Source organism: Emys orbicularis, chromosome 2, assembly GCF_028017835.1.
Source record: "Emys orbicularis isolate rEmyOrb1 chromosome 2, rEmyOrb1.hap1, whole genome shotgun sequence".
In the NCBI taxonomy this organism is placed as follows: Eukaryota; Metazoa; Chordata; order Testudines; family Emydidae; genus Emys; species Emys orbicularis.
Window position 1 is genome coordinate 146,198,683 of NC_088684.1, and position 20,019 is coordinate 146,218,701.

Below are 20,019 nucleotides of genomic sequence, written 5' to 3' on the forward strand. Positions count from 1 at the left end.
TGGGAGCTCTGGGCCTGGCATCTCTGTGGGGCCCAGGCTGGGGGGCCCCTGGGAGGGCAGGCCACGTCTTGGCACCGCCCTCTGTTCTGTGGTGCCAGTGGTGGGGGCTGACACGCTAGCCAGGGCTCGTGCCCAGGTCGGCGCCAGCGCGAGGTGGGGAGATGACAGTGGGTAAGGCCATGGCTGGGTGGGGCACCGTCTCTGAGCCAACCTAGCTACCCCCCCCCCGGGTGGCAGGGGCAGGGAGCTGGCATGACGGGTCCTGCGGTGTCTCCTTAGGACTCCTACATGGTGCAATACTTCCAGTACCTGAACCAATACTTCATGGTGGGCCTGCCCACCTACTTTGTCACCACCGGCGGTTACAACTTCTCCACCGGGCCCGGCATGAACGGCGTCTGCTCCAGCACCGGCTGTGACAACAACTCCCTGACCCAGAAGATCCAGTATGCCACAAGGTTCTCCAACGTGTGAGTGCCCCTGGGGCCGGGAGAGGGGCGCCCAGCCATGGGGCCACACACAGCTCTGCAGGGCCCTTGCTCCGACCCACAGCCCCTGCCCCCCGGCTCTGCGGGGCCTTCGCTCCGACCCACAGCCCCTGCCCCCTGGCTCTGCAGGGCCCCTCGCTCTGCCCTGACACCCCTGCCCCCCAAGCTCTACCAGGGCCCTCGCTCTGACCTGCCACCCCTGCCCTCCCAGCTCTGCCAGGACCCCTTGGTCTGCCCCGATGCCCCTGCCCCACAGTTCTGCCGGTGCCCCTCACTCCCGACCTGCAGGCCATCGTCCCCAAGCTCTGGGCGTCTTCTGGGCGCCCCGCTGTGTTGATTTGTTGTTTGGACAAAGACGGGCACCTCTGATGGTCACTTGGGACCTAAGTCATTATCTGAGCCCGGGTCCCCCAGCCCACACAGCGCCTCCTGCCCAGCTCCGTCCCTAGCCTGACCTGGGTGGGCCCGTGGTGCCCTACAGCAAGGCCTGCAACCCCCTGCCAGGCCCCCTCCATGCTGCGTCCCAGCAGGCAGGGCTCCCCAATGCCCAGCGTCTAACCGTCCACCCCCTGCTCCTCTTGCAGATCCTACCTGGCTATTCCTGCCTCATCCTGGGTGGATGACTTCATTGACTGGCTCCACCCGCTGTCGAGATGCTGCCGCATCAGCTCCAAGGACAGCCAGTTCTGCCCGTCCACCAACAGTAGGTCTCGCCCGTAGGGCAGGGGGGGTTAACCTGACAGTGCTGCCCAGGGCTGGGCACAGAAAGGGCTCCCCCGGCAGGTGTAGCACTGTGACCCCCCAACCAAGGGGGCAGGAGAGAGGGGTCAGAGATGGGCTGGGGGCCCCTGTGGGGCAAGGCAAGGCAGGGACCCTGCAGTCTGGGGAGGGGGAGGGCTGGAGAAGAGGGCTCGCCCCTCAGCAAGACAGGACCACACCTCGGACAGAGGGGCTCTGCGCGCCCCAATGGCGTCTGGCTCCCACTGCTGAATGCCGCGGCCAGGCGATTCCAATGCCAGGGGCCAGCCAGAACCCCAGGGGTTTGGGGCAGGGCGGAAAAGCCGGATTTCCCCTCAGATCGGCGTGAGATCCTGGTGGGGGCAGGCTGGGGCAGAGAGCTCGGTGGTAGGATCAGTGGGGTCTGGCCAGCCCCCCAGCCACACTGGAAAGCTGGTTTCAGCCGAAAGTGACTTTGCGAGCGCTTGCCAGACTCAGTTCTGATCAGTGTGTTTTTTGGGGGGGCAGGAGTGAGAGGCAAAGGGGGGGGGAAGGAGTCTGGCCGTAGTGGGATGGCAAAGGGCACGGCTGGGTGCACAGCTCATCCTGCAAAAAGAACAGGAGTACTTGTGGCACCTTAGAGATTAACAAATTGATTTGAGCATAAGCTTTCATGGGCTACAGCCCACTTCATCAGATGCAAGCAATAAAAGGCACAACCCGCTGGTTTTCAATCCAGCGGAGCCTGCGGAACTCCCAGCCACTAGATCTCCAAGGCCGAGAGCTGAGCAGAGCCCTGCATTGATCTGGGCAGAAAAGCAGTTGGAGGTCCCTGGAGGGATAAAGCAGCAGCAGGGATCTGAGCCCTCCCACCTCTGGCCATGAGCCGGCCCTGGCCTGATGGGGTCTGGGAGAAACAGCTCCAAGGGGCCGGTGATTCCAGAATAGCCATGGGATGGGGGCTCTGGCACGTCCCTGGGACTGGCCCTGTGGGAGAGGAGACAGGTCCGGGCAGAGCCAGGTCTGATCCGCCCTGGGAATTCCTCTGGGTGAGCAGAGCCCCCCATACCCCCCCGCCCCAGGATTCACGCCCTGCGGCCCCCTCACCATGCCAGCCTCTTGCCCCACAGCCACCGCCAGCTGCCCGCTCAGCTGCATGAGGAGCCTGAGCGAGGTCATTCGCCCCTCGGTGGAGCAGTTCAACCGCTTCCTGCCCTGGTTCCTGCACGACATGCCCAACCTCAACTGCCCCAAGGGGTAGGTGCTGGCAGGGGCAGGGGCAGGGGCAGGGCCTGGCGCTGGGATGGCAGCGGGGGAGGGGGCAGTCCTTGGGGGCTGGAAACATGCCCTGCGGGCATGGGGGCTGGGACTGGGGTGCAGCACATGCCCCACACAGCGCCTCCTGCTGGTGAGAGGTGAGACATACACACATGCAGCACCCCCTGCTGGTGAGGGGTCTGACAGACAGCGCCACCTGCTGGCCAGGGATGTCTCACACACACAGAGAGTAACTGACTGTCCCAGGGGCCTGTGGCTCACCAGGCCCTCAGCTGTGCCCATGGCTGTACTGGGTGGGTGGGGCACAGGCTCCTGGCAGGACCCGGGGGCGCTGGCCATGAGCGCTGGCCTGACCTACAGGGAAAAGTTTCCAACTAACCCCTCCCCGCCCCGTTTGCCATTCTAGGGGCGTTCTGCCCTGGGAAGCCACCACCTCGGGGGGAGGGGTCCCCTGCCCTTTCTGGGACCAGCTAGCAGCACCCCCCCAGCCACCCCTCTGTCCCCAGCCTGGCTAGCAGTGCAGGACACACGTACCCTGGCTGATGGGGCTGGACTCAGATCCCCATGCCGGCACCCTGGGGTCCAGCATTGCCCCACACGGGGACCCCACGTCTGCCCCGCTGGGGACCTCTCCAGGCACCCCTTGCCCCATAGCAGGCAGCTCAGGCTGTCGGCAGACTCAGGTGGGGGAAGGGCTTCCCATGGAGCGGGGGGGGGGGTTTCACCCTGCCCCTCCCCGCTCTCACCCACCCCTCTCCTGTCCCTGCCAGGGGGCTGGGAGCCTACGACACCGCTGTGAAGCTGGGCCCAGATGGCGAGATCCAGGGTAAGTGCCAGCCACGCTGGGGACACCCACATGGGGGGCAGGGGAGACCCCCTCTGCAGTGAGACGGGCGGGGAGGGCCTGGCCCCCAGGGGAGGGGGGAATGGCACACAGCACTCTGCCCCCTGCAGGCGCCAGGACAGCACTGCCCTCCCGCGCCGCACAGCACTGGGGGTCCGGCCCCATTGTCTGTCGCATGCTGGGGAAAGAGTGGGCACAAAGGGGCCCTGTGGGACCACACTGGAGGCAGGATCCAGGCAGTGTGGGTGGTGGGGAGGGGAGGGGGGGTACTGGGAGGGCATAGTGGGGGAGGGGAGTCCCAGGATATGGGGGACAGGGCAGGGAGAGGGCACAGTGGGGGAGGGGGTCCCAGGATATGGGGGAGGGGAGCAGTGAGAGGCCACAGTGGGGGAGGGGGTCCCAGGATGTGGGGGGAGGGGAGCACTGGGAGGGGTGCGAGTCCCAGGGGAGCTCTCCAGGCCGGGGGCAGTGGTCTTATCCCCCCATCTCCCCAGCCTCGCGGTTCATGGCCTACCACACGCCCCTCACTAACTCCCAGGAGTACACGGCTGCGCTGCGGGCGGCACGGGCGCTGGCGACCAACATCACCCACTCCATGCGGCGGGTGCCGGGCACCGACCCCAACTTCCGGGTCTTCCCTTATACGTGAGGGGGCAGATGGCACGGAGGGGTCAGGGGGCGTCTGGGGTTCCTGGGGGTCGGGGGGGCGCTGGGGGGTGTTTCCCATAAGGATGTCACTGCCTTGTCCCATGAGGAGAAGGGGGAGGGGATGCCCATTGGGTCCCCTGTGGGGGGCAGCCTGGTTGGGCCCTTGTCTGGAGGGATTGGGGCTGAGGCCAGTCCAGTGGGAGCAGGGACAGAGGGGCAGCACAATGGGGCCCATGTCCCTGAGGCAGGGAGGGGATGGTCCCGGGGGCCCATCCAGGGGCCCATGTCCCAGGCACAGGGGGATGGGTCCGGGGGGGTCTGTGGAAGGGATCCGTGTTCCAGGGGAAGGCAGGGGAGGGTCCTGGGGGGTCCGTGTCCCGGAGGCCATCCAGGGGCCCATGTCCTGGGCACGGGTGGGGGTCCCAAGGGCAGTCTGGGGGGCCATGTCCCAGGCACAGGGGAATGGGTCCCGGGGGGCCATCTCAGGGGGAGGCGGGGAGGGGGGGCTGTCCAAGGGCCTGTGTCCCAGAGGGGAGGCAGGGGAGGATCCGGGCAGGGGGCTCTCCAAGGACCTGTGTCCCGGGGGGAGGCGGGGAAGGTCCGGGGGGGGGGGCTGTCCAGAGGCCCGTGTCCCAGGGGGAAAGCAGGGGAGGATCCGGGCAGGGGGCTGTCCAGGGGTCCGTGTCCCATGGGGGAGGCAGGGGAGGGTCTGGGGGGGGGGCTGTCCAGGGGCCCGTGTCCCAGGGGAGAGGCGGGGAGGGTCCTGGGGGGGGGGGGGGCGTTGCTGTCTCACGCTGTGCCCGGCCCCCAGGGTCACCTACGTGTTCTACGAGCAGTACCTCACCATCGTCAACGAGGGGCTCTTCAACCTGGCGCTCTGCCTGGTGCCCACCTTCGCCGTCTGCTGTGTGCTGCTGGGCATGGACCTGCGCTCGGGCCTCATCAACCTGCTCACCATCGTCATGATCCTGGTGGACACCGTGGGCGCCATGACGCTCTGGGACATCAGCTACAATGCCATCTCCCTCATCAATCTGGTGACGGTGCGTGCCGGCCCCGGGCTCCCAGCCCTGGGTACCCAGTACCCAGCCTCCAGCCCCCGGCACCCAGCCTTGGGCACCCAGTACCCAGCCTCCAGCCACCCAGCCTCCAGCTCTGGGCACCCAGCCTCCAGCCCTGGGCACCTGGCATTCAGCCCCAGGCATCCAGCCTCCGGCACCTGGCACCCAGACCTGGGCACCCAGCTTCCAGCCTCCATCACCAGGAGCCCAACACCAAGCCCCAGGTGCCTGGCATCCAGCCCCCGAATCCCACCCCTGCGCCCCCAAATCCCAGCCCCAGCCGCCCAGCACCCGCACCCAACCTCCAGCCCCAGGTGCCTGCTTCCCAGCATCCCCCAACCCTGCCCCAGGCTGCCATTCATAAATGCCCACAGGACCCAGCCAAGGCAGGGGAGGGCATGGCTGTGATGCTCCGAAGCCCATTGCATGCTGGGACAGGATTTCATGGGTAAGTGGGTCCTTGATTCAGTGCTGCATGGAGAACCCGTTATCCAGCAGGCCCAGTGACCTCTTGCTGCCCTCTGCCATTGTGTCCCACGGGGCGGGGTCTCTGATCCCAGGCATGGGGTTTGGGTGCTGTGGGCAGACGGTGCAGGTGCTGGGGGGCCACAGAGTGCTGTGGGAGGGGCGCTTTGAGCCTGCCCCAGCCCCGCTAACTGCCCTGTGCCCCTTGCAGGCCGTGGGCATCTCGGTGGAGTTCGTGTCCCACCTGACCCGGGCCTTTGCCGTCAGCACCCAGCCCACTCGGCTGGAGAGGGCCAAGGAGGCCACCGTCAACATGGGCAGCGCGGTGAGTGGGGGGCCGCAGGGCAAGGCGGGGGGGGCCAGGGGCCGGCCAGCCCCGGGGAGGGAGGGGCAGTGTGGGGGTGACCGGGGCCATCTCTGACCAACCCCCTTCCCTGCAGGTCTTCGCGGGCGTGGCCATGACCAACCTGCCGGGCATCGTGGTGCTGGCATTCGCCAAGGCCCAGCTCATCCAGATCTTCTTCTTCCGCCTGAACCTGCTTATCACGCTGCTGGGCCTGCTGCACGGCCTGGTCTTCCTGCCTGTGCTGCTCAGCTACTTCGGTGCCTGCCGCCTGCGTCCTGGCCGCCCGTGCTGTCCGCCTCCCCCAGCGCCCGCCCTGGCCACCCGTGCTGCCCGCCTCACCCAGCGCCCGCCCCACTACCCTGCACTGCCCACCTCCCCCAGTGCCCGCCCCGGCCCCCCATGCTGTCCGCCTCCCCCAGCGCCCGCCCTGGCCGCCCGTGCTGCCCGCCTCACCCAGCGCCCGCCCCACTACCCTGCACTGCCCACCTCCCCCAGTGCCCGCCCCGGCCCCCCACGCTGTCCGCCTCCCCCAGCGCCCGCCCCACTACCCTGCACTGCCCACCTCCCCCAGTGCCCGCCCCGGCCCCCCACACTGTCCGCCTCCCCCAGCAACCGCCCTGGCCGCCCGTGCTGCCCGCCTCCCCCAGCGCCCGCCCGTGCTGCCCGCCTCCCCAGCGCCTGCCCCACTACCCTGCACTGCCCACCTCCCCCAGTGCCCGCCCCGGCCCCCCACGCTGTCCGCCTCCCCCAGCGCCCGCCCTGGCCGCCCGTGCTGCCTGCCTCCCCCAGCGCCCGCCCGTGCTGCCCGCCTCCCCAGCGCCCGCCTCACTACCCTGCACTGCCCACCTCCCCCAGTGCCCGCCCCGGCCCCCCACGCTGTCCGCCTCCCCCAGCGACCGCCCTGGCCGCCCATGCTGCCCGCCTCCCCCAGCGCCCGCCCGTGCTGCCCGCCTCACTACCCTGCACTGCCCACCTCCCCCAGTGCCCGCCCCGGCCCCCCACGCTGTCCGCCTCCCCCAGCGCCCGCCCGTGCTGCCCGCCTCCCCAGCGCCCGCCTCACTACCCTGCACTGCCCACCTCCCCCAGTGCCCGCCCCGGCCCCCCACGCTGTCCGCCTCCCCCAGCGACCGCCCTGGCCGCCCGTGCTGGCCGCCTCCCCCAGCGCCCGCCCGTGCTGCCCGCCTCACTACCCTGCACTGCCCACCTCCCCCAGTGCCCGCCCCAGCCCCTCACGCTGTCCGCCTCCCCCAGCGCCCGCCCTGGCCGCCCGCCTCCCCCAGCGCCCGCCTCACTACCCTGCACTGCCCACCTCCCCCAGTGCTCGCCCCGGCCCCCCACGCTGTCCGCCTCCCCCAGCGCCCGCCCTGGCCGCCCGTGCTGCCTGCCTCCCCCAGCGCCCGCCTGTGCTGCCCGCCTCCCCAGCGCCTGCCCCACTACCCTGCACTGCCCACCTCCCCCAGTGCCCGCCCTGGCCCCCCACGCTGTCCGCCTCCCCCAGCGCCCGCCCTGGCCACCTGCGCTACCCGCCTCACCCAGCGCCCGCCCCACTACCCTGCACTGCCCACCTCCCCCAGCGCCTGCTCCGGCCGCCCACCTCCCACAGCCCCCGCCCCACTACCCTGCGCTGCCCGCCTCCCCCAGCGCCCGCCCCCCGCCTGCCCGCCTGCCCCAGCGCCCGTCCCCCGGCCGCCCGCACTGCCCCCCCAGCACCCACACACTGCTCACCTATCCCCCCCAGTGCCCCCCGCACTCCTCGCTGCCCCCATCCCATCTCCTCCAGCACCCCAGCCACCCCTCGCTGCTTGCCCACCCTTCCAGTGCCCCTGCCTGCCCACCACCCCCCGGCTTCCCCCAGCACCCCTTGCCCCTGTCCCTTCAGGCTCTGCCAGTATGCTTCGCTGCCCGGCTCCCCTCACTGCCCCCCGCCACGCTCCCCCAGCTCCATCTCTGAGGGGAGCTGCCCCCCAGCCCCAACCTCCTCCCCAAGGACCCCCTCATGCAGCCCCATGGAGGAGCAAATCTTCAGGAATGCAGTCCCAACAGCCAGGGATCCTGCCCCAGAGGTGGGAGCTGGGAGGAAGGGGGCAGGGCATGGGGGCATCATGGTTGGCGGGGGGGGGGGGAAGCTGCCTGTTATACCCCTAGTCATGGCGCCCGCCATCCCACCCGGCTCTAACCTGCCCCTCCTGTACCCTAGGGCCCAGCCGCAGCCCCGCTGCAGCCCGGGCCGAGGCCCCGCAGCCGGAGCCGGAGAAGAGGAGCCCTGAGGGTAGTCTGACCGTGAGGAACCCCAGCTTCCAGGACAAGGAAGAGCAGAGCAAGGGCCAGGGGCCCGGAGACCCCCCCATGGCCTCCTACCGCCTCTGAGGGGCAGAGCCAGGGGGCACCGAGCTGCTGCTACTGCCGGGGGGTCACTCCTCTCTGACTCAATGCGGGTCGGGGGGTTCTGCTGCCGGACAGCCCCCCCCTTTGCATCTTCAAATCTCCCCCCCCCCACCGCCTCAGAGGGCCCCCATGCACTCAGTGCCAGCCCCAGGGCAGAGCCAGGGGGTGCTGTGCTGCAGGGAGTGGAGTGGGATTCCCCACCTCCAGCACTGACCTCGAAGCCCTAACTTAGCACTAGGGGGCGCTGTCTCCTCACACTCAGTGCTGCCCCAGCAAGACGCCCCGTCACTCGGTCCCCTGCGGGGGCGCATGCACTTTCCTTGCCCAGCGAGTTGTCAGCCCCTAGGACGGGCCGAGCTGCGGGGGCCTGCATCTCTCTGATCCCCGGAAGTCTGGGGGCTCTGATTTGCTGTGTTTAATTCCAGGCAGATTCTGGCCCTGGGGCCAGGCGGAACCCGCCTCTCAGTGTTTACATAACAATTTACTACCTGAATTATATTTAAACCTTGTTCTCACCCTTCCACCTTTGTCTGCATTTAACCTTGCAAAGGGGAAATCCTGGTGTGGGGTTCCTCCGTCTCCACCCCACACTGGCATATTGGTGCAGGCTGCTGCATGGCAGCTGCGCTCCACCCCAGAGGCAGCTGCATTTCAGTGCAAAGGATTCCTGCCTCTGCTAAGCACTTGGGGATGAAATTGTTTCATTGACTCTTGAGCCAGAAGGGCCCCTGTTCAGCACAGGCCAGTAATTTTCACCCAGTTACCCAGTCTAAACCCAGACCAGGAGAGACTGAGGGGCTGTCACTATGCTGCCCTTGGTGGGACAGAGTGTCAATTCAGGACAAATTGCTCAGAGCAGGGCAGTCACAGCCCCAGGCTGGGGTCCTTTGCACACCAAGGCACCAAACCAGCCAGACAAAGAGGACCCCGGTTTTACCCCACTGGCTAACCACAAATCACACCAGCAATTCCCTCAGACACTCCAGTTTCCCAGTATCACCACCAGTGCCACTCGTTATGGGGATGAATGGTTATGAAAACCAATACCCCAGTAAAAGAAAAAAGGTTCTCGTGATCCCAAAGGACCAAGCCCCAGACCCAGGTCAATATACAAGTCAGATCTTACCCACCAATCACGCTGTTGCCAATCCTTTAGAACGGGTGGGCAAACTTTTTGGGCCGAGGGCCACATTTGGGTGGGGAAATTGTATGCAGCACTGGGGCAGGGGATTGGGGTGAGGGAGGGAATGTGGGGTGTGGGAGGGGGTGCGGTATGCAGGAAGGGGCTCAGGGCAAGAGATTGGGGCAGAGGAGGGGTGCAGGGTGTATGAGAGGGCTCAGGGCAGGGGGTTGGGGTGCAGGAGGGGTGTGGGGTCTACGAGGGGGCTCAGGGCAGGGGGTTGGGGTGCAGGAAGGGTGCAGGGTGTATGAGGGGGCTCAGGGTAGGGGGTTGGGGTGCAGGAGGGGAGTGGTGTGTAGGAGGGGGCTCAGGGCAGGGGGTTGGGTGTAGGAGGGGAGTGGTGTGTAGGAGGGGGCTCAGGGCAGGGGGTTGGGGTGCAGGGTGTATGAGGGGGCTCAGGGCAGGGGGTTGGGGTGCAGGAGGTATGAGGGGGCTCAGGGTAGGGGGTTGGGGTGCAGGAGGGGTGTGGAGTGTAGGAGGGGGCTCAGGGCAGGGGTTTAGGGGTGGGGTACAGGAGGGGTTTGAGCTCCGGCCTGGCGCTGCTTACCTAAAGTGGCTCCGATAGGGTGAGCAGACAGCAAGTGTGAAAAATCGGGACAAGGGTGGGGGGTAATAGGAGCCTATATAAGAAAAAGACCCCAAAACCAGGACTGTCCCTATTAAAATCGGGACATCTGGTCACCCTAGGCTCCGGGGTGGTGGGCCCCTGGGGGAGGTAGGGCAGAGGGCTCGGTGTGTGCTGCCCTTGCCACGCCTCCAGGTACCTCCCCCGAAGCTCCCATTGGGCGCGGTTCCCTGTTCCCGGCCAATGGGAGCTGTGGGGGGCAATGACTGGAGGTAAGGGCAATGCATGGAGCCCTCTACCTCCCCCTGCCCCGGGGCCACAGGGACGTGGGCCAGATCCCTCAGGGCTTTGGGTCTGGTCCGCGGGCTGTAGTTTGCCCAGCCCTGCTTTAAAATCTAAAATCTAAAGGTTTATTCATAAAAGAAAGAAATATAGATGAGAGCTAGAATTGGTGAAATGGAATCAATTACATACAGTAATGGCCAAGTTCTTGGTTCAGGCTTGTAGCAGTGATAGAATAAACTGCAGGTTCAAATCAAGTCTCTGGAACATCCCCAGCTGGGATGGGTCATTCAGTCCTTTGTTCAGAGCTTCCGTTTGTAGCAAGGTTCCTCCAGAGGTATGAAGCAGGATTGAAGACAAGATGGAGGAGATGCAGCCGCCTTTTATAGCCTCTTGCCATGTGGTCTCTGTTTTCTTTGTCCCAAACACAAGCTATCCAGCACCTGGCATAGAAAAACCTTAGAGTTCTGTCCATAGGCTTGCCCCTTGCTGAGTCACGTGGTGTATCTGTCCTCTCAATGGGTCAGTTGTATAGCTGATGGTCCTTAATGGGCCATCAAGCAGGCTAGGCAGAGCTGACACCAACTTGTTGGGGGTGTCACCCAAGAAGCATAGCACAAGCTTGAAATAGACAGGATAGAGCCAATACTTATAACTTTAAATACAAAAATGATACATGCATACAGACAGCATAATCATAACCAAAGTATAACCTTGTCTTAGACACCTTATTTGACCCCCTTTATACAAGATTTGGTGCCACTACAGGACCTTGGTTGCAACAATGATGTATACGGTCCCAGTTCATATTAATAACGTCACAGGGGCACCCATGCCCGAGGCCCCTGAGAGGGCAGGGACTTAACCATGTGCAACATGCCCAGATGATGCTGCCCCCCCTGCTCTAACCCCTAGACCCCACTCCCATCCCAGAGCTGGGGATAGAACCCAGGAGTCCTGACTCCTAACCCTCCCCCTCCACACACATAGGCAGAGCTGGCTCACTTGTAAATCAGAGACGGCAGGATTCCCCTCCCCCTACCCCTGCAGAGGTATCGGCTCTGCAGTGCCCTATGCCCTGCCCCCCTTGCTACCTCTGGGACCCTCCAGCCCCAGGTTTCGCAGGTGTGCCTCTGTGCTCCAGGGCAGGCCACCTGGGTGGGCACAGGGCCCTGGGCCATTCACACGCTGATCACATAGAGGCAGCACTACCTGCCCATGGGCTCCTCTGCCCTGCTCTCGGGGGTCCTGCCACGTGGGGGGCAGGGTAGGGGTCAGGCCTCATGGCCCAGCCAGCCCTCTCTGCTGCAGGGGGTGGCATAGCAGGAGATGGGCCCTGTGCCCTGACCATGGGGGTTGCCCAGTTTGCAGGGGCAGTGGGGAAATCCTGCCTCTGACTCTGGATCTAGCTGCCCCCCACAGCAACCCCTCTCCCTGCCCTGCTCTCACTGCAGGCCACTCTTACCCATGCTGAGCTGGGGCCCCAGGGTGTGGGTGGGGCGCCCCCATCCCTAGCCAAAGTGGGACTCACACAAAGCATAGAGCCTGGCCCCAACCCCTTGCAGAACCAACCAGCCACACACCGTGGCCCTGACCCACAGTCCCCACAGAAATCTCGGGGCCCCACACGGGCACGGTCCTTAACGAGTTTGGCAAAGCCTGGAGCCTGTTTCTCAGCCCTGTGAGTGGGTCGGACCTGTAACAATGCTCCCTGGTGCAGGGCCCAGCAGTGACCCACTCCAACCCCACTGCAAATGGAGAGGAGGCTGGTCCAGCCCCTGCATGGGGCTATGGAGGGCACCTGCCCTCAGCTGGTTATGTTCGCCCACCCAGGCTGACAGACACGCCCACTCCCATCTGCGATCAAGACAGGCTTTCTGCGCCCATCACCCTGGTATCAGGGCCTGGGTACAGAGCTGAACACAGCAATCCATGCACTGATCACCTCCAGGCTCAACAACTGCTCCCAGGAACCAGCCCCAAGAAATCCCTGGCGCCACCCCACTGGGCACGCTCTGCCCTGCTATTCCCGGGGCCCGTGGGACAGGTCCTGCGTACCTGAGACGAGTCTCCCTGTGAACTCCTGCTGCAGCCACATGGCACTGGGACGACGACATTGGGCTGGACTCCAGAACTCACTCCCAGAGGAGATCAGAGCCCCTGGGTCTGAGCACATGCCCTGCTAACCGCAGCCTGCACGGCCCTGCTTTGGGGATCTGCTCCCAGCTCTTCCCTGGCAGGCGGGCAAGGGGCAGAGCGAGGGGGCAAGATGGTGTAAAACAGCCCTCAAAGCTGTGAACCTGCAGGCAAGGGATGCTGGGACACATACCCCCAACGTGCCACGACGGGGCCCAGATCTCGGTCGGGGTCCGGGCAGCACCGGGCACAAGGGGCCCTGATCTCGGTGGGGGCGACTGGGTGCTCCTGTAACACACAAAATACCCACTTGTGTGTGTAAACTCTTGGGAGCCCCACGTGCCAGCACCGGGGGGGGGGGGGGTTGAGCAGGTCACAGGGGACCCCCCAGGGCTGACGCTCCAGCGCCCCCAGAGCCTGCTGCTGAGGAGCCCCCGCCCAGGGGAGCAATGCGGGGGGGCAGAGACCAGCCGGCCCCACCCTGCACCCCTACTCGGCCTAAGCCCCTCCCCCGCCCGGCAGCAGGCGGCCTTGGGGGCGGGGTTACCCCTTCGGCTCCGTCCCCGGCCCCGCCCCCTTCCCGGTGCAGTTTGGTTCGGTTTGGCTCCCCCCTCCCCCTCTCAGTGGGCGGAGCTTGGCACGTTCCAAGATGGCGGCGCCCTTGTGGGGAAGGGGCCTGACGGTGAGGTGCCGCCGCGGCCTGAGCTCCCCTGGGGGCGGGGCCTAGTGCGGGAACTTGTCCCCCCCCCTGCGCACGTGGGGCCGGGGGTCGCTGGGCCAGGCAGACGTACCGCGACGGGCCGGAGCCGAGGCTAGGGGCTGATTCAGCTGGGCAGCGCCCAGCGCGTGGGGATATGCACGGCGCTGTACGTTGTGCCAAGGGCTGTGCAAGCACAGAGAGGGCAGGGGGTGTGAAACAACGGGGCGGGGGGTTGCCCCGGCTGGGTGGGACCAGGAGAGGGGGATGCAGCTGCCCCCCCCCCCCCCCGGTGTCGCTCCCCTCCCCTGCCCACAGGCATTAAACCCCTTTCCCCGGAGAGCTGGCAATCCAAGTACCCGCCGCACCGAGGAGCCAGCTCCGGCTCTTGTCAGAGTCCGGGGACGTGCCGACAGCTGCAGCTTGCCCAGTATGCCGACCCTGGCAACTCAACTCCGGGACATTTAATCAAAATCCACCGGCCCAGCACCGAAATGGCCCGCTGGGTGTCCCTGGAGCCAGGCTTGCAGAAGGAATGTGCAGGACCCAGAGGTGCCCGCAGCTTTGGAGCCGGCCAGCGGGGCGTTACAGTAATAGCCTGACTCTGGGCGCGTCTCCCTCCAGTGGTTCTAGCACAGGGGTGGGCGAACTTTTTGGCCTGAGGGCCACATCTGGATATGGAAATTGTATGGCTGGCCATGAATGCTCACAAAATTGGGGGTTGGAGTGTGAGAGGGGATGAGGGCTCCGGCTGGGGGTGCAGACTCTGGGATGGGGCCAGAAATGAGGAGCCCAGGGTGCGGGAGGGGCTCCGGGCTGGGCAGAGGGTTGGGGTGCGGAGGGGGTGTGTGGCTCCGGTTAAGGGTGCAGGGTCTGGGGTGGGGCTGAGGACGAGGGGTTGGAGGTGCAGGAGGGTGCTCCAGGCTGGGACTGAGGGGTTCAGAGGGTGAGAGGGGGTTGGGGCGCGGGAAGGGCTTCAGGGGTGCAGGCTCCAGGTGGCACTTACCTCAAGCAGCTCCCGGAAGCAGCGGCATGTCCCCCCTCCGGCTCCTACGCAGAGCCGTAGCCAGGTGGGTCTGCGGACTGCCCCATCCGCAGGTGCCGCCCCTGCAGCTCCCGTTGGCTGTGGTTCCCGGCCAATGGGAGCTCTGGAGGCGGCGCTTGGGGCAGGGGCAGCGTGCGGAGCCCCCTGGCTGCCCCTACGTGTAGGAGTTGAAGCGGGAACATGCCGCTGCTTCCAGGAGCCGCACGTAGCCACAGCATGCACAGAGCGGGGCAAGCCCCTGACCCCGCTACCCGGCTGGAGCGCCGGAGCGGGGCAAGCCCTGGACCCTGCTCCCTGGCGGGAGCTTGGGGGCCAAATTAAAATGTCTGAAGGGCCGGATGCAGCCCCCGGGCCGTAATTTGACCACCCCTGTTCTAGCAGCTGGCTCCCGGCTCCCACGAATGTGACTCCTGCAGCTCAGTCCAGGGGTTTGTGTCTCTGGTGCTGCAGCTCCTTCGTTCAATCCCCAGCATGCAACCAGGGGTCTGTTACACTCGCCGCCTCCCCGGCTCCCTGACGCCCTGTGCTTTGCTTTGCTAGGCCGCTCCATGGACCCGGGGCGCTTTCTCGTGGCTCCTTTCCTGCAGCCGGGCTATTCAGACCACAGCTGTGTGTCACAAGGTAAGTGCACAGCGGGCTGCTGCTGCGAGGGTCTGCCCGTGTGGATCCCAGCACTGGCATACATGGCTCGTGCACTTGTGAGACGCAGGTGCCAGCGGTGGGATCCCATGGACAGCCCCTCAAAGAATCCCAGGAGCTGTAAGGTAAGTAACAGCCGTCCCTCCCTCTGAACCTGCAAAATCAAAGCTGGAGAGGGGCCTGTGAAACAGGGCCTCACTCACCCAGCAAAGCCACTCCCTAGCAGGGACAGAGGCATAGAGTTCTGGGCGAGGCCTTGGAAACCCCCCATGTACCCCAGCAACCTGTGCCAGGAGCCTTTGCTCTCTCCTGTGGAGTCCACCCCAGCTCTGTGTCCCCCGAACAGTCCTGTGTGGCAGGTGTGGTTAGGGCAGGGAGGCAGGACTCCTGGGTTCTACACGCAGGTTTGCCACCGACTCACTGGATGATCAGGGGTGGGTCCTTTCTCCTCCATGCCTCAGTTTCCCCCAGGACATGAGGTGATTCTGCCCTGTCCAGAGGTGGCAGGGGACTGGAGGCTCAGCGAGTCGATGTCGAAGAGCGGCTCCTGGGCTTAGTTCTGTAGCCTGCACCTCGCAGCGCCTGTTCTTCGCTGCGTCTGCACCTTCAGCGCCCCTGAGGTACCTGCTGAGAGTGTGAGTCACTCTGAGGCATCAGACTGGGCAGGACCCAGAGGCGCACCTAGCAGGGAAATGAACACTCAGGCTAAAGCTTCCTGCAGGCTGCCTCTCACACAGGCTGCCTCTCACACAGGCTGCCTCTCACACAGGCTGCATGCCGTTCTGCTGCCACGCGTAGCCAGTCCCGAGGAAGGGGGCATGTGGATAGTGGGATCAGCCTGCTAGCACCAGGGGGTCAGTGCTCTGGGCCCTAGGTACTGCCAAACGCTCTGAAATACCTGCTGCCCCGGCCCTTCTGGGCCATTAACGCCTATGGAGCAGGGGAAGATGTGTGCCCCGCTCCTGGCCCTGCCGAGCGGGGGTAGCCCCCATGTTGTTTTTCACCCCCCACCCATGGGTGTTATCTTACAGAACCGGGCGGCCCGAGTGCGAGTCGGGAAAGGAGACAAGCCGGTGACGTACGAACAGGCCCACCCGCCCCACTACATCGCCCATCGCAAGGGTTGGCTCTCCCTGCACACCAGTGAGTGACCCGCCAGCCGCTGCCCTGGGGGTACCTGGGCTTCCCCGTCTCTCAGCACCTGCCCTGTCCCCCACAGCGCCTCCTGCTGGGAGAGGACGGGGAGGGAGTAGCTGGGAGTGCCTCCTCCCAGCCGGTGCCCTGCCCTACCCCCCACAGCGCCCCCTGTTGTGTGGTCCCTCTGACTTAACAAAAGGGGGTGGGGGGGTCTTCAACCTGGGCATGGGCCGTTCTCCCCGCCCCCCCCTGAGCTCTTCTCCAGGCGTGGGGGAGGGGAGCGGAGTGGAGGGAGATGTGTGTTCCCTGGCTGGATCCTGATGCGGAGCCCTGGCTGGACACCCACACAGCCCCCTGCTCTGTCTGGTGCTGCTCGTACTGTCTCTTAAAGGTGCCCTGTGGGCATGCGTGCCTGGCGCCATCCCCTCACCCCCTGCTGCCCTGTCTGCCCTGCAGGTAACCTGGACGGGGAGAGTGGGGCAGCCGAGCGCACCGTGGAGGACGTCTTCATCCGCAAGTTCATCTACGGCACCTTCCACGGCTGCCTGGCCAATGAGATCGTGCTGAAGCGCCGCGCCAACGTGCTGGTCATCTGCGCCGTCTTCCTGCAGCGCCTGCCACCCTACAAGTTCTACTTCCTGGTGGGCTACACCGAGACGCTGCTCTCCTTCTTCTACAAGTGTCCCGTCCGGCTGGAAGTGCAGACCGTGCCCGAGAGGGTCATCTACAAGTACCTGTAGCCCTGCAGCGGGGCACCCCGCCTCTCCCCTGGGCCAGCCCAAGCAGTGGGGCTCCCGTGCCCGAGTCAGGCCACCTGCTGGCCCATTGTGGGGCAGGAGAGTGGCTCCGCATGGGTCCGAGGAGGCCATGGACCCGTGGGTGGTGGCTGTGGGGCGCTCTGGGGTGGTGTTACCGTGGCTCTGGACGTAGCAGTGGCCCGGCCTGGCAATGGGGAATAAAAGGACTCTGGCCCCTGCGTCCATCTCTGGAGTCACCGTAGTCCAGTTTCCTCCTAGCTTGGTCCTGGGGCGGTCAGAGTGTGGGCCTGGGAGCATGGGCAGCGGGTCGCATCGGTTTAGGCTGTGCCTCTCCAAACAGCCAAGCATGGCCCCACCCCATGCCGTGACCTCTCCCTGCACGTGACTCCAGTCCTCCAGCTCCAGCCCCCCAGCGCTCCAGCTGGGAGGCTGGGGCCGCCCGCCTTCCCGGCACTCCGGGGCTGGGGCTGCGCACCGCCCGCCTTCCCGGTGCTCCATGGCTGGGGTCGTGCGCCACCCTCCCTCATGGCGCTCCTTTGGGGCTGGGGGGCTAGCTATGGGACTGGGCCGGTGGCCACGGTGGGGGGCCCTCTGGGCTCTGGCAGGTAGCAGAAGGGGTGTGGCCTCGGGTGGAAGGGACGGGGCTGGGGGCTAGCCTCCCCCAGCCGCGGTTCATGCGCCGCCCATGCCTGGGAGCCAGCAGCTTCGCATCCCCCCGTGTCTCCCCCCCCCCTGGGACATGGAAACGTCCATGAGGGCTCTCTCCTGCCCCCTTCTCACCCGAGGACCCCCCCATCCCTGTGGGACCTACACACAGACACAGATCTGGGAAAGCCAGCGTGGCGGGATTGGGGCCTGTGTCACGGAGTCGCCGGGGCGATGCTCTGGAACTGCTCCCTACGAAGCCAGGCAGGACTCTGGGGGAGCCTCCTCTCTCTGAGCAGACTGTGCCCGGGGCAAGTAGCTTCCACCTTCCTGGGTCTGACCCCGGAGCATTCAGCATCCCTGCCCCTCCGTGTGCTTCCTGCAGCCACTCTGCCCGGGCGGGGTCCTGGGGCAGCCAGAGGGCCCTGCACCCCAACTCCGCAGTCAGACGTGACTCTCAGCCAGCGTAAAACAGAAGGTTTATTAGTCGACAGGAACACAGCATAGAACAGAACTTGTTAGCACAGAAATCAGTGATTTTCGGCCAAGTCCATCTTGGGGGGGGAGCGCAAAGCCAGGGCTCCCCCTGTGCCCCAAGCCAGCCGAGACTGACTCCTTCCAGCTGCTCCTTCTCCGGCCTTTGTCTCACTTCCCAGGCCAAGAGTCACCTGGTCACATCCCCCTCCTGGGTCTCAGGTTGCGAAGAGGTGGCCATAGCATCCATGCAGGCAGTTAGAGCAACCCCCACAGAAGTCACACACGCTTATTCCCATCACCTAGACCAGGGGTGGCCAACCTGAGCCTGAGAAGGAGACAGTATTTACCAATGTACATTGCCAAAGAACCACAGTAATACATCAGCAGCCCCACAGCAGCTTCCCCTCCCCCACTCCCAGTGCCTCCCGCCCACCGATCAGCGCCTCCCCCTCCCTCCCCGCACCTCCCGCTCAGCTGTTTCATGGCTTGCAGGAGGCTCTGGGGGGGAGGGAGAGGAGTGAGGGCACAGCAGGCGCAGGGAGGGGTGGAGTGGGGACAGGGCCTGTGGCAGAGCCAGGGGTTGAGCAGGGAGCACCCCCCAGCACATTGGAAAGTTGGCGCCTGTAGCTCCAGCCCCAGAGTCGGTGCCTAGACAAGGAGCCGCATATTAACTTCTGACACAGGTTGGCCACCTCTGACCTAAACATTGGTGCAATACAAAGGGAAACTGAGGCACACACAGCATTCATGCAAAACAGTAAGATTCACATACAACATAACAAGGGAAAATCTCCACTTTGTCACACCCTGCATTGGCATCTGCTCTGTAAAACGGGGTAGGGGGTGGGAACCCCTTCTGGTGATAGCGGCGCCTGGCCCCAAGCGCTGGTGTCCCTGGCTGGGGCACTGGGCGGCCAGGCCTGGTAATGGGGCTGAGGGAAGGGGTACAGACCCCTAGTTGGGCAGGGGTAAGGGAGAGAAACCAGCAGGAATGAGGGGTCTGTCAGGAGCATGGCGGGGGCAAGGTCTGACCTGCCCAAAGGGTGCCAGGGGGCTCGGGGAGGTGGGTAAGTCAATGGGAGGGGAACCTGGTGCCGATCAATGCCCAGCGGAGGGAGGAATGGGCCCTGCTCAGATCTCAGTGGGCTGAAAAGGGGCAGGGCTGTGGCAGTGCCATGGAGATCTTGGTGTGGGGTGCTGCTGGACCCAGGGCATGAGGCACTGGACAGGACCTGAGCACTGAAGAGACATGGCTGCCAGGGTGAGTGGGCAATGGGCACATGGCTTGGCCACTGCCCCCAGCTCTGGCAGGCTCCACAGATGTTGCTGCAGCATTTCCTGGTGCCCACACCAAAGGGCGCAGACACACGGGGCTCTGGCCCAGAGGGGTGTCCTGCAGGAGTCTCTCGGGGCTGTACCGCGCCATCCACCTGCCCATCCTCTAGGGGCCAGCAACTCAGCAATGGAGAAGAAAATACCCAGGGTTCCCTTGGCACCTGGGAGATGCAGCCTGCTCTGGGGTGGAGCTGGCAGCTGGCCCCCAGCCACAGGGAGGCAGGCTGCACCATGATCAGCCTTGAGCGGTGGAGGAATGGTGTTCACACGCCAGCTCTTGTGTGACGGTCCCAGTGGGGGCGTCCCACTGCCGAGCGGGCACCACAAACCACAATGGTGCCAATTCACAGCCCATGCACAGGGCCCAGGGGCCCAATCCTGGGAGGGGCCGAGCCCCTGCGATCCCATGGTCCTGCTGCTCTCAGGATTGGGCCCTTTGGCATCTTGGGGCGTGAGACCAACTCACTGGGAGTTAGCCAATGGCCAGTGCAGGAGATCCCCCCCCCCTGCCAACCTGCCTCCCCCAGAACCCACCACGCGATGCCACACGGCTCCCCCTGCCAGGCCAGTGAGCGCCACAGCTCCAAGAGCTCCCAGTGGAGGAAGCCTAGAGATGGGCGGGGGGATCCCCTGGGTCCCTCCGCCCTGAGCCTGTCCAAGCCTGGAGCTGGGCCCTGCCAAGGCACTGAGTGCTGTCAGGAGCCTCAGCCTGGGAGGAGAGTGGACAGCTCACTAGGAGCCAGGACTCGGGTTCTATCCCAGCCCTGCAAAGGGAGTGGTGGCTAGTGGTTAGAGCAGGGGTGGAGCTGGCAGCCAGGACTCCTGGGTTCTAGTTGGCTCATCCACTGACTTCCACAGAACCTTTCCCTTCTTTCCCAAGACGGGGCGAGG

At 65.4% G+C, this 20,019-nt stretch overlaps 2 protein-coding genes and 1 long non-coding RNA gene across 3 annotated transcripts in view; 2 read left to right on the forward strand and 1 right to left on the reverse strand.

Moving 5' to 3' along the window:
* NPC1L1 (NPC1 like intracellular cholesterol transporter 1) overlaps positions 1-8,214 on the forward strand; it is a 29,413-nt gene extending 21,199 nt beyond the window's left edge. Inside the window, exons 11-19 of the mRNA XM_065399084.1 lie at positions 280-470; positions 1,073-1,191; positions 2,336-2,462; positions 3,254-3,309; positions 3,822-3,972; positions 4,787-5,018; positions 5,713-5,826; positions 5,942-6,104; positions 8,045-8,214. Coding sequence (XP_065255156.1) covers positions 280-470; positions 1,073-1,191; positions 2,336-2,462; positions 3,254-3,309; positions 3,822-3,972; positions 4,787-5,018; positions 5,713-5,826; positions 5,942-6,104; positions 8,045-8,214 — 1,323 coding nt within the window. The remainder of the gene's footprint in view (positions 1-279; positions 471-1,072; positions 1,192-2,335; positions 2,463-3,253; positions 3,310-3,821; positions 3,973-4,786; positions 5,019-5,712; positions 5,827-5,941; positions 6,105-8,044) is intronic.
* A 2,150-nt stretch (positions 8,215-10,364) lies between these two features.
* LOC135875212 (uncharacterized) lies at positions 10,365-12,527 on the reverse strand. Its single transcript, XR_010561165.1, has 2 exons — positions 12,318-12,527; positions 10,365-10,702 (listed from the first exon to the last, which is right to left on the reverse strand). It is a non-coding gene; the product is annotated as an uncharacterized LOC135875212 (long non-coding RNA).
* A 491-nt stretch (positions 12,528-13,018) lies between these two features.
* On the forward strand, positions 13,019-16,893 carry MRPS24 (mitochondrial ribosomal protein S24). Its single transcript, XM_065399542.1, has 4 exons — positions 13,019-13,077; positions 14,678-14,758; positions 15,808-15,919; positions 16,370-16,893. Exons 1-4 carry the CDS (start codon positions 13,045-13,047, stop codon positions 16,651-16,653), a joined length of 510 nt encoding a protein of 169 aa, XP_065255614.1. The 5' UTR covers positions 13,019-13,044; the 3' UTR covers positions 16,654-16,893.
* Positions 16,894-20,019: the final 3,126 nt, after the last annotated feature.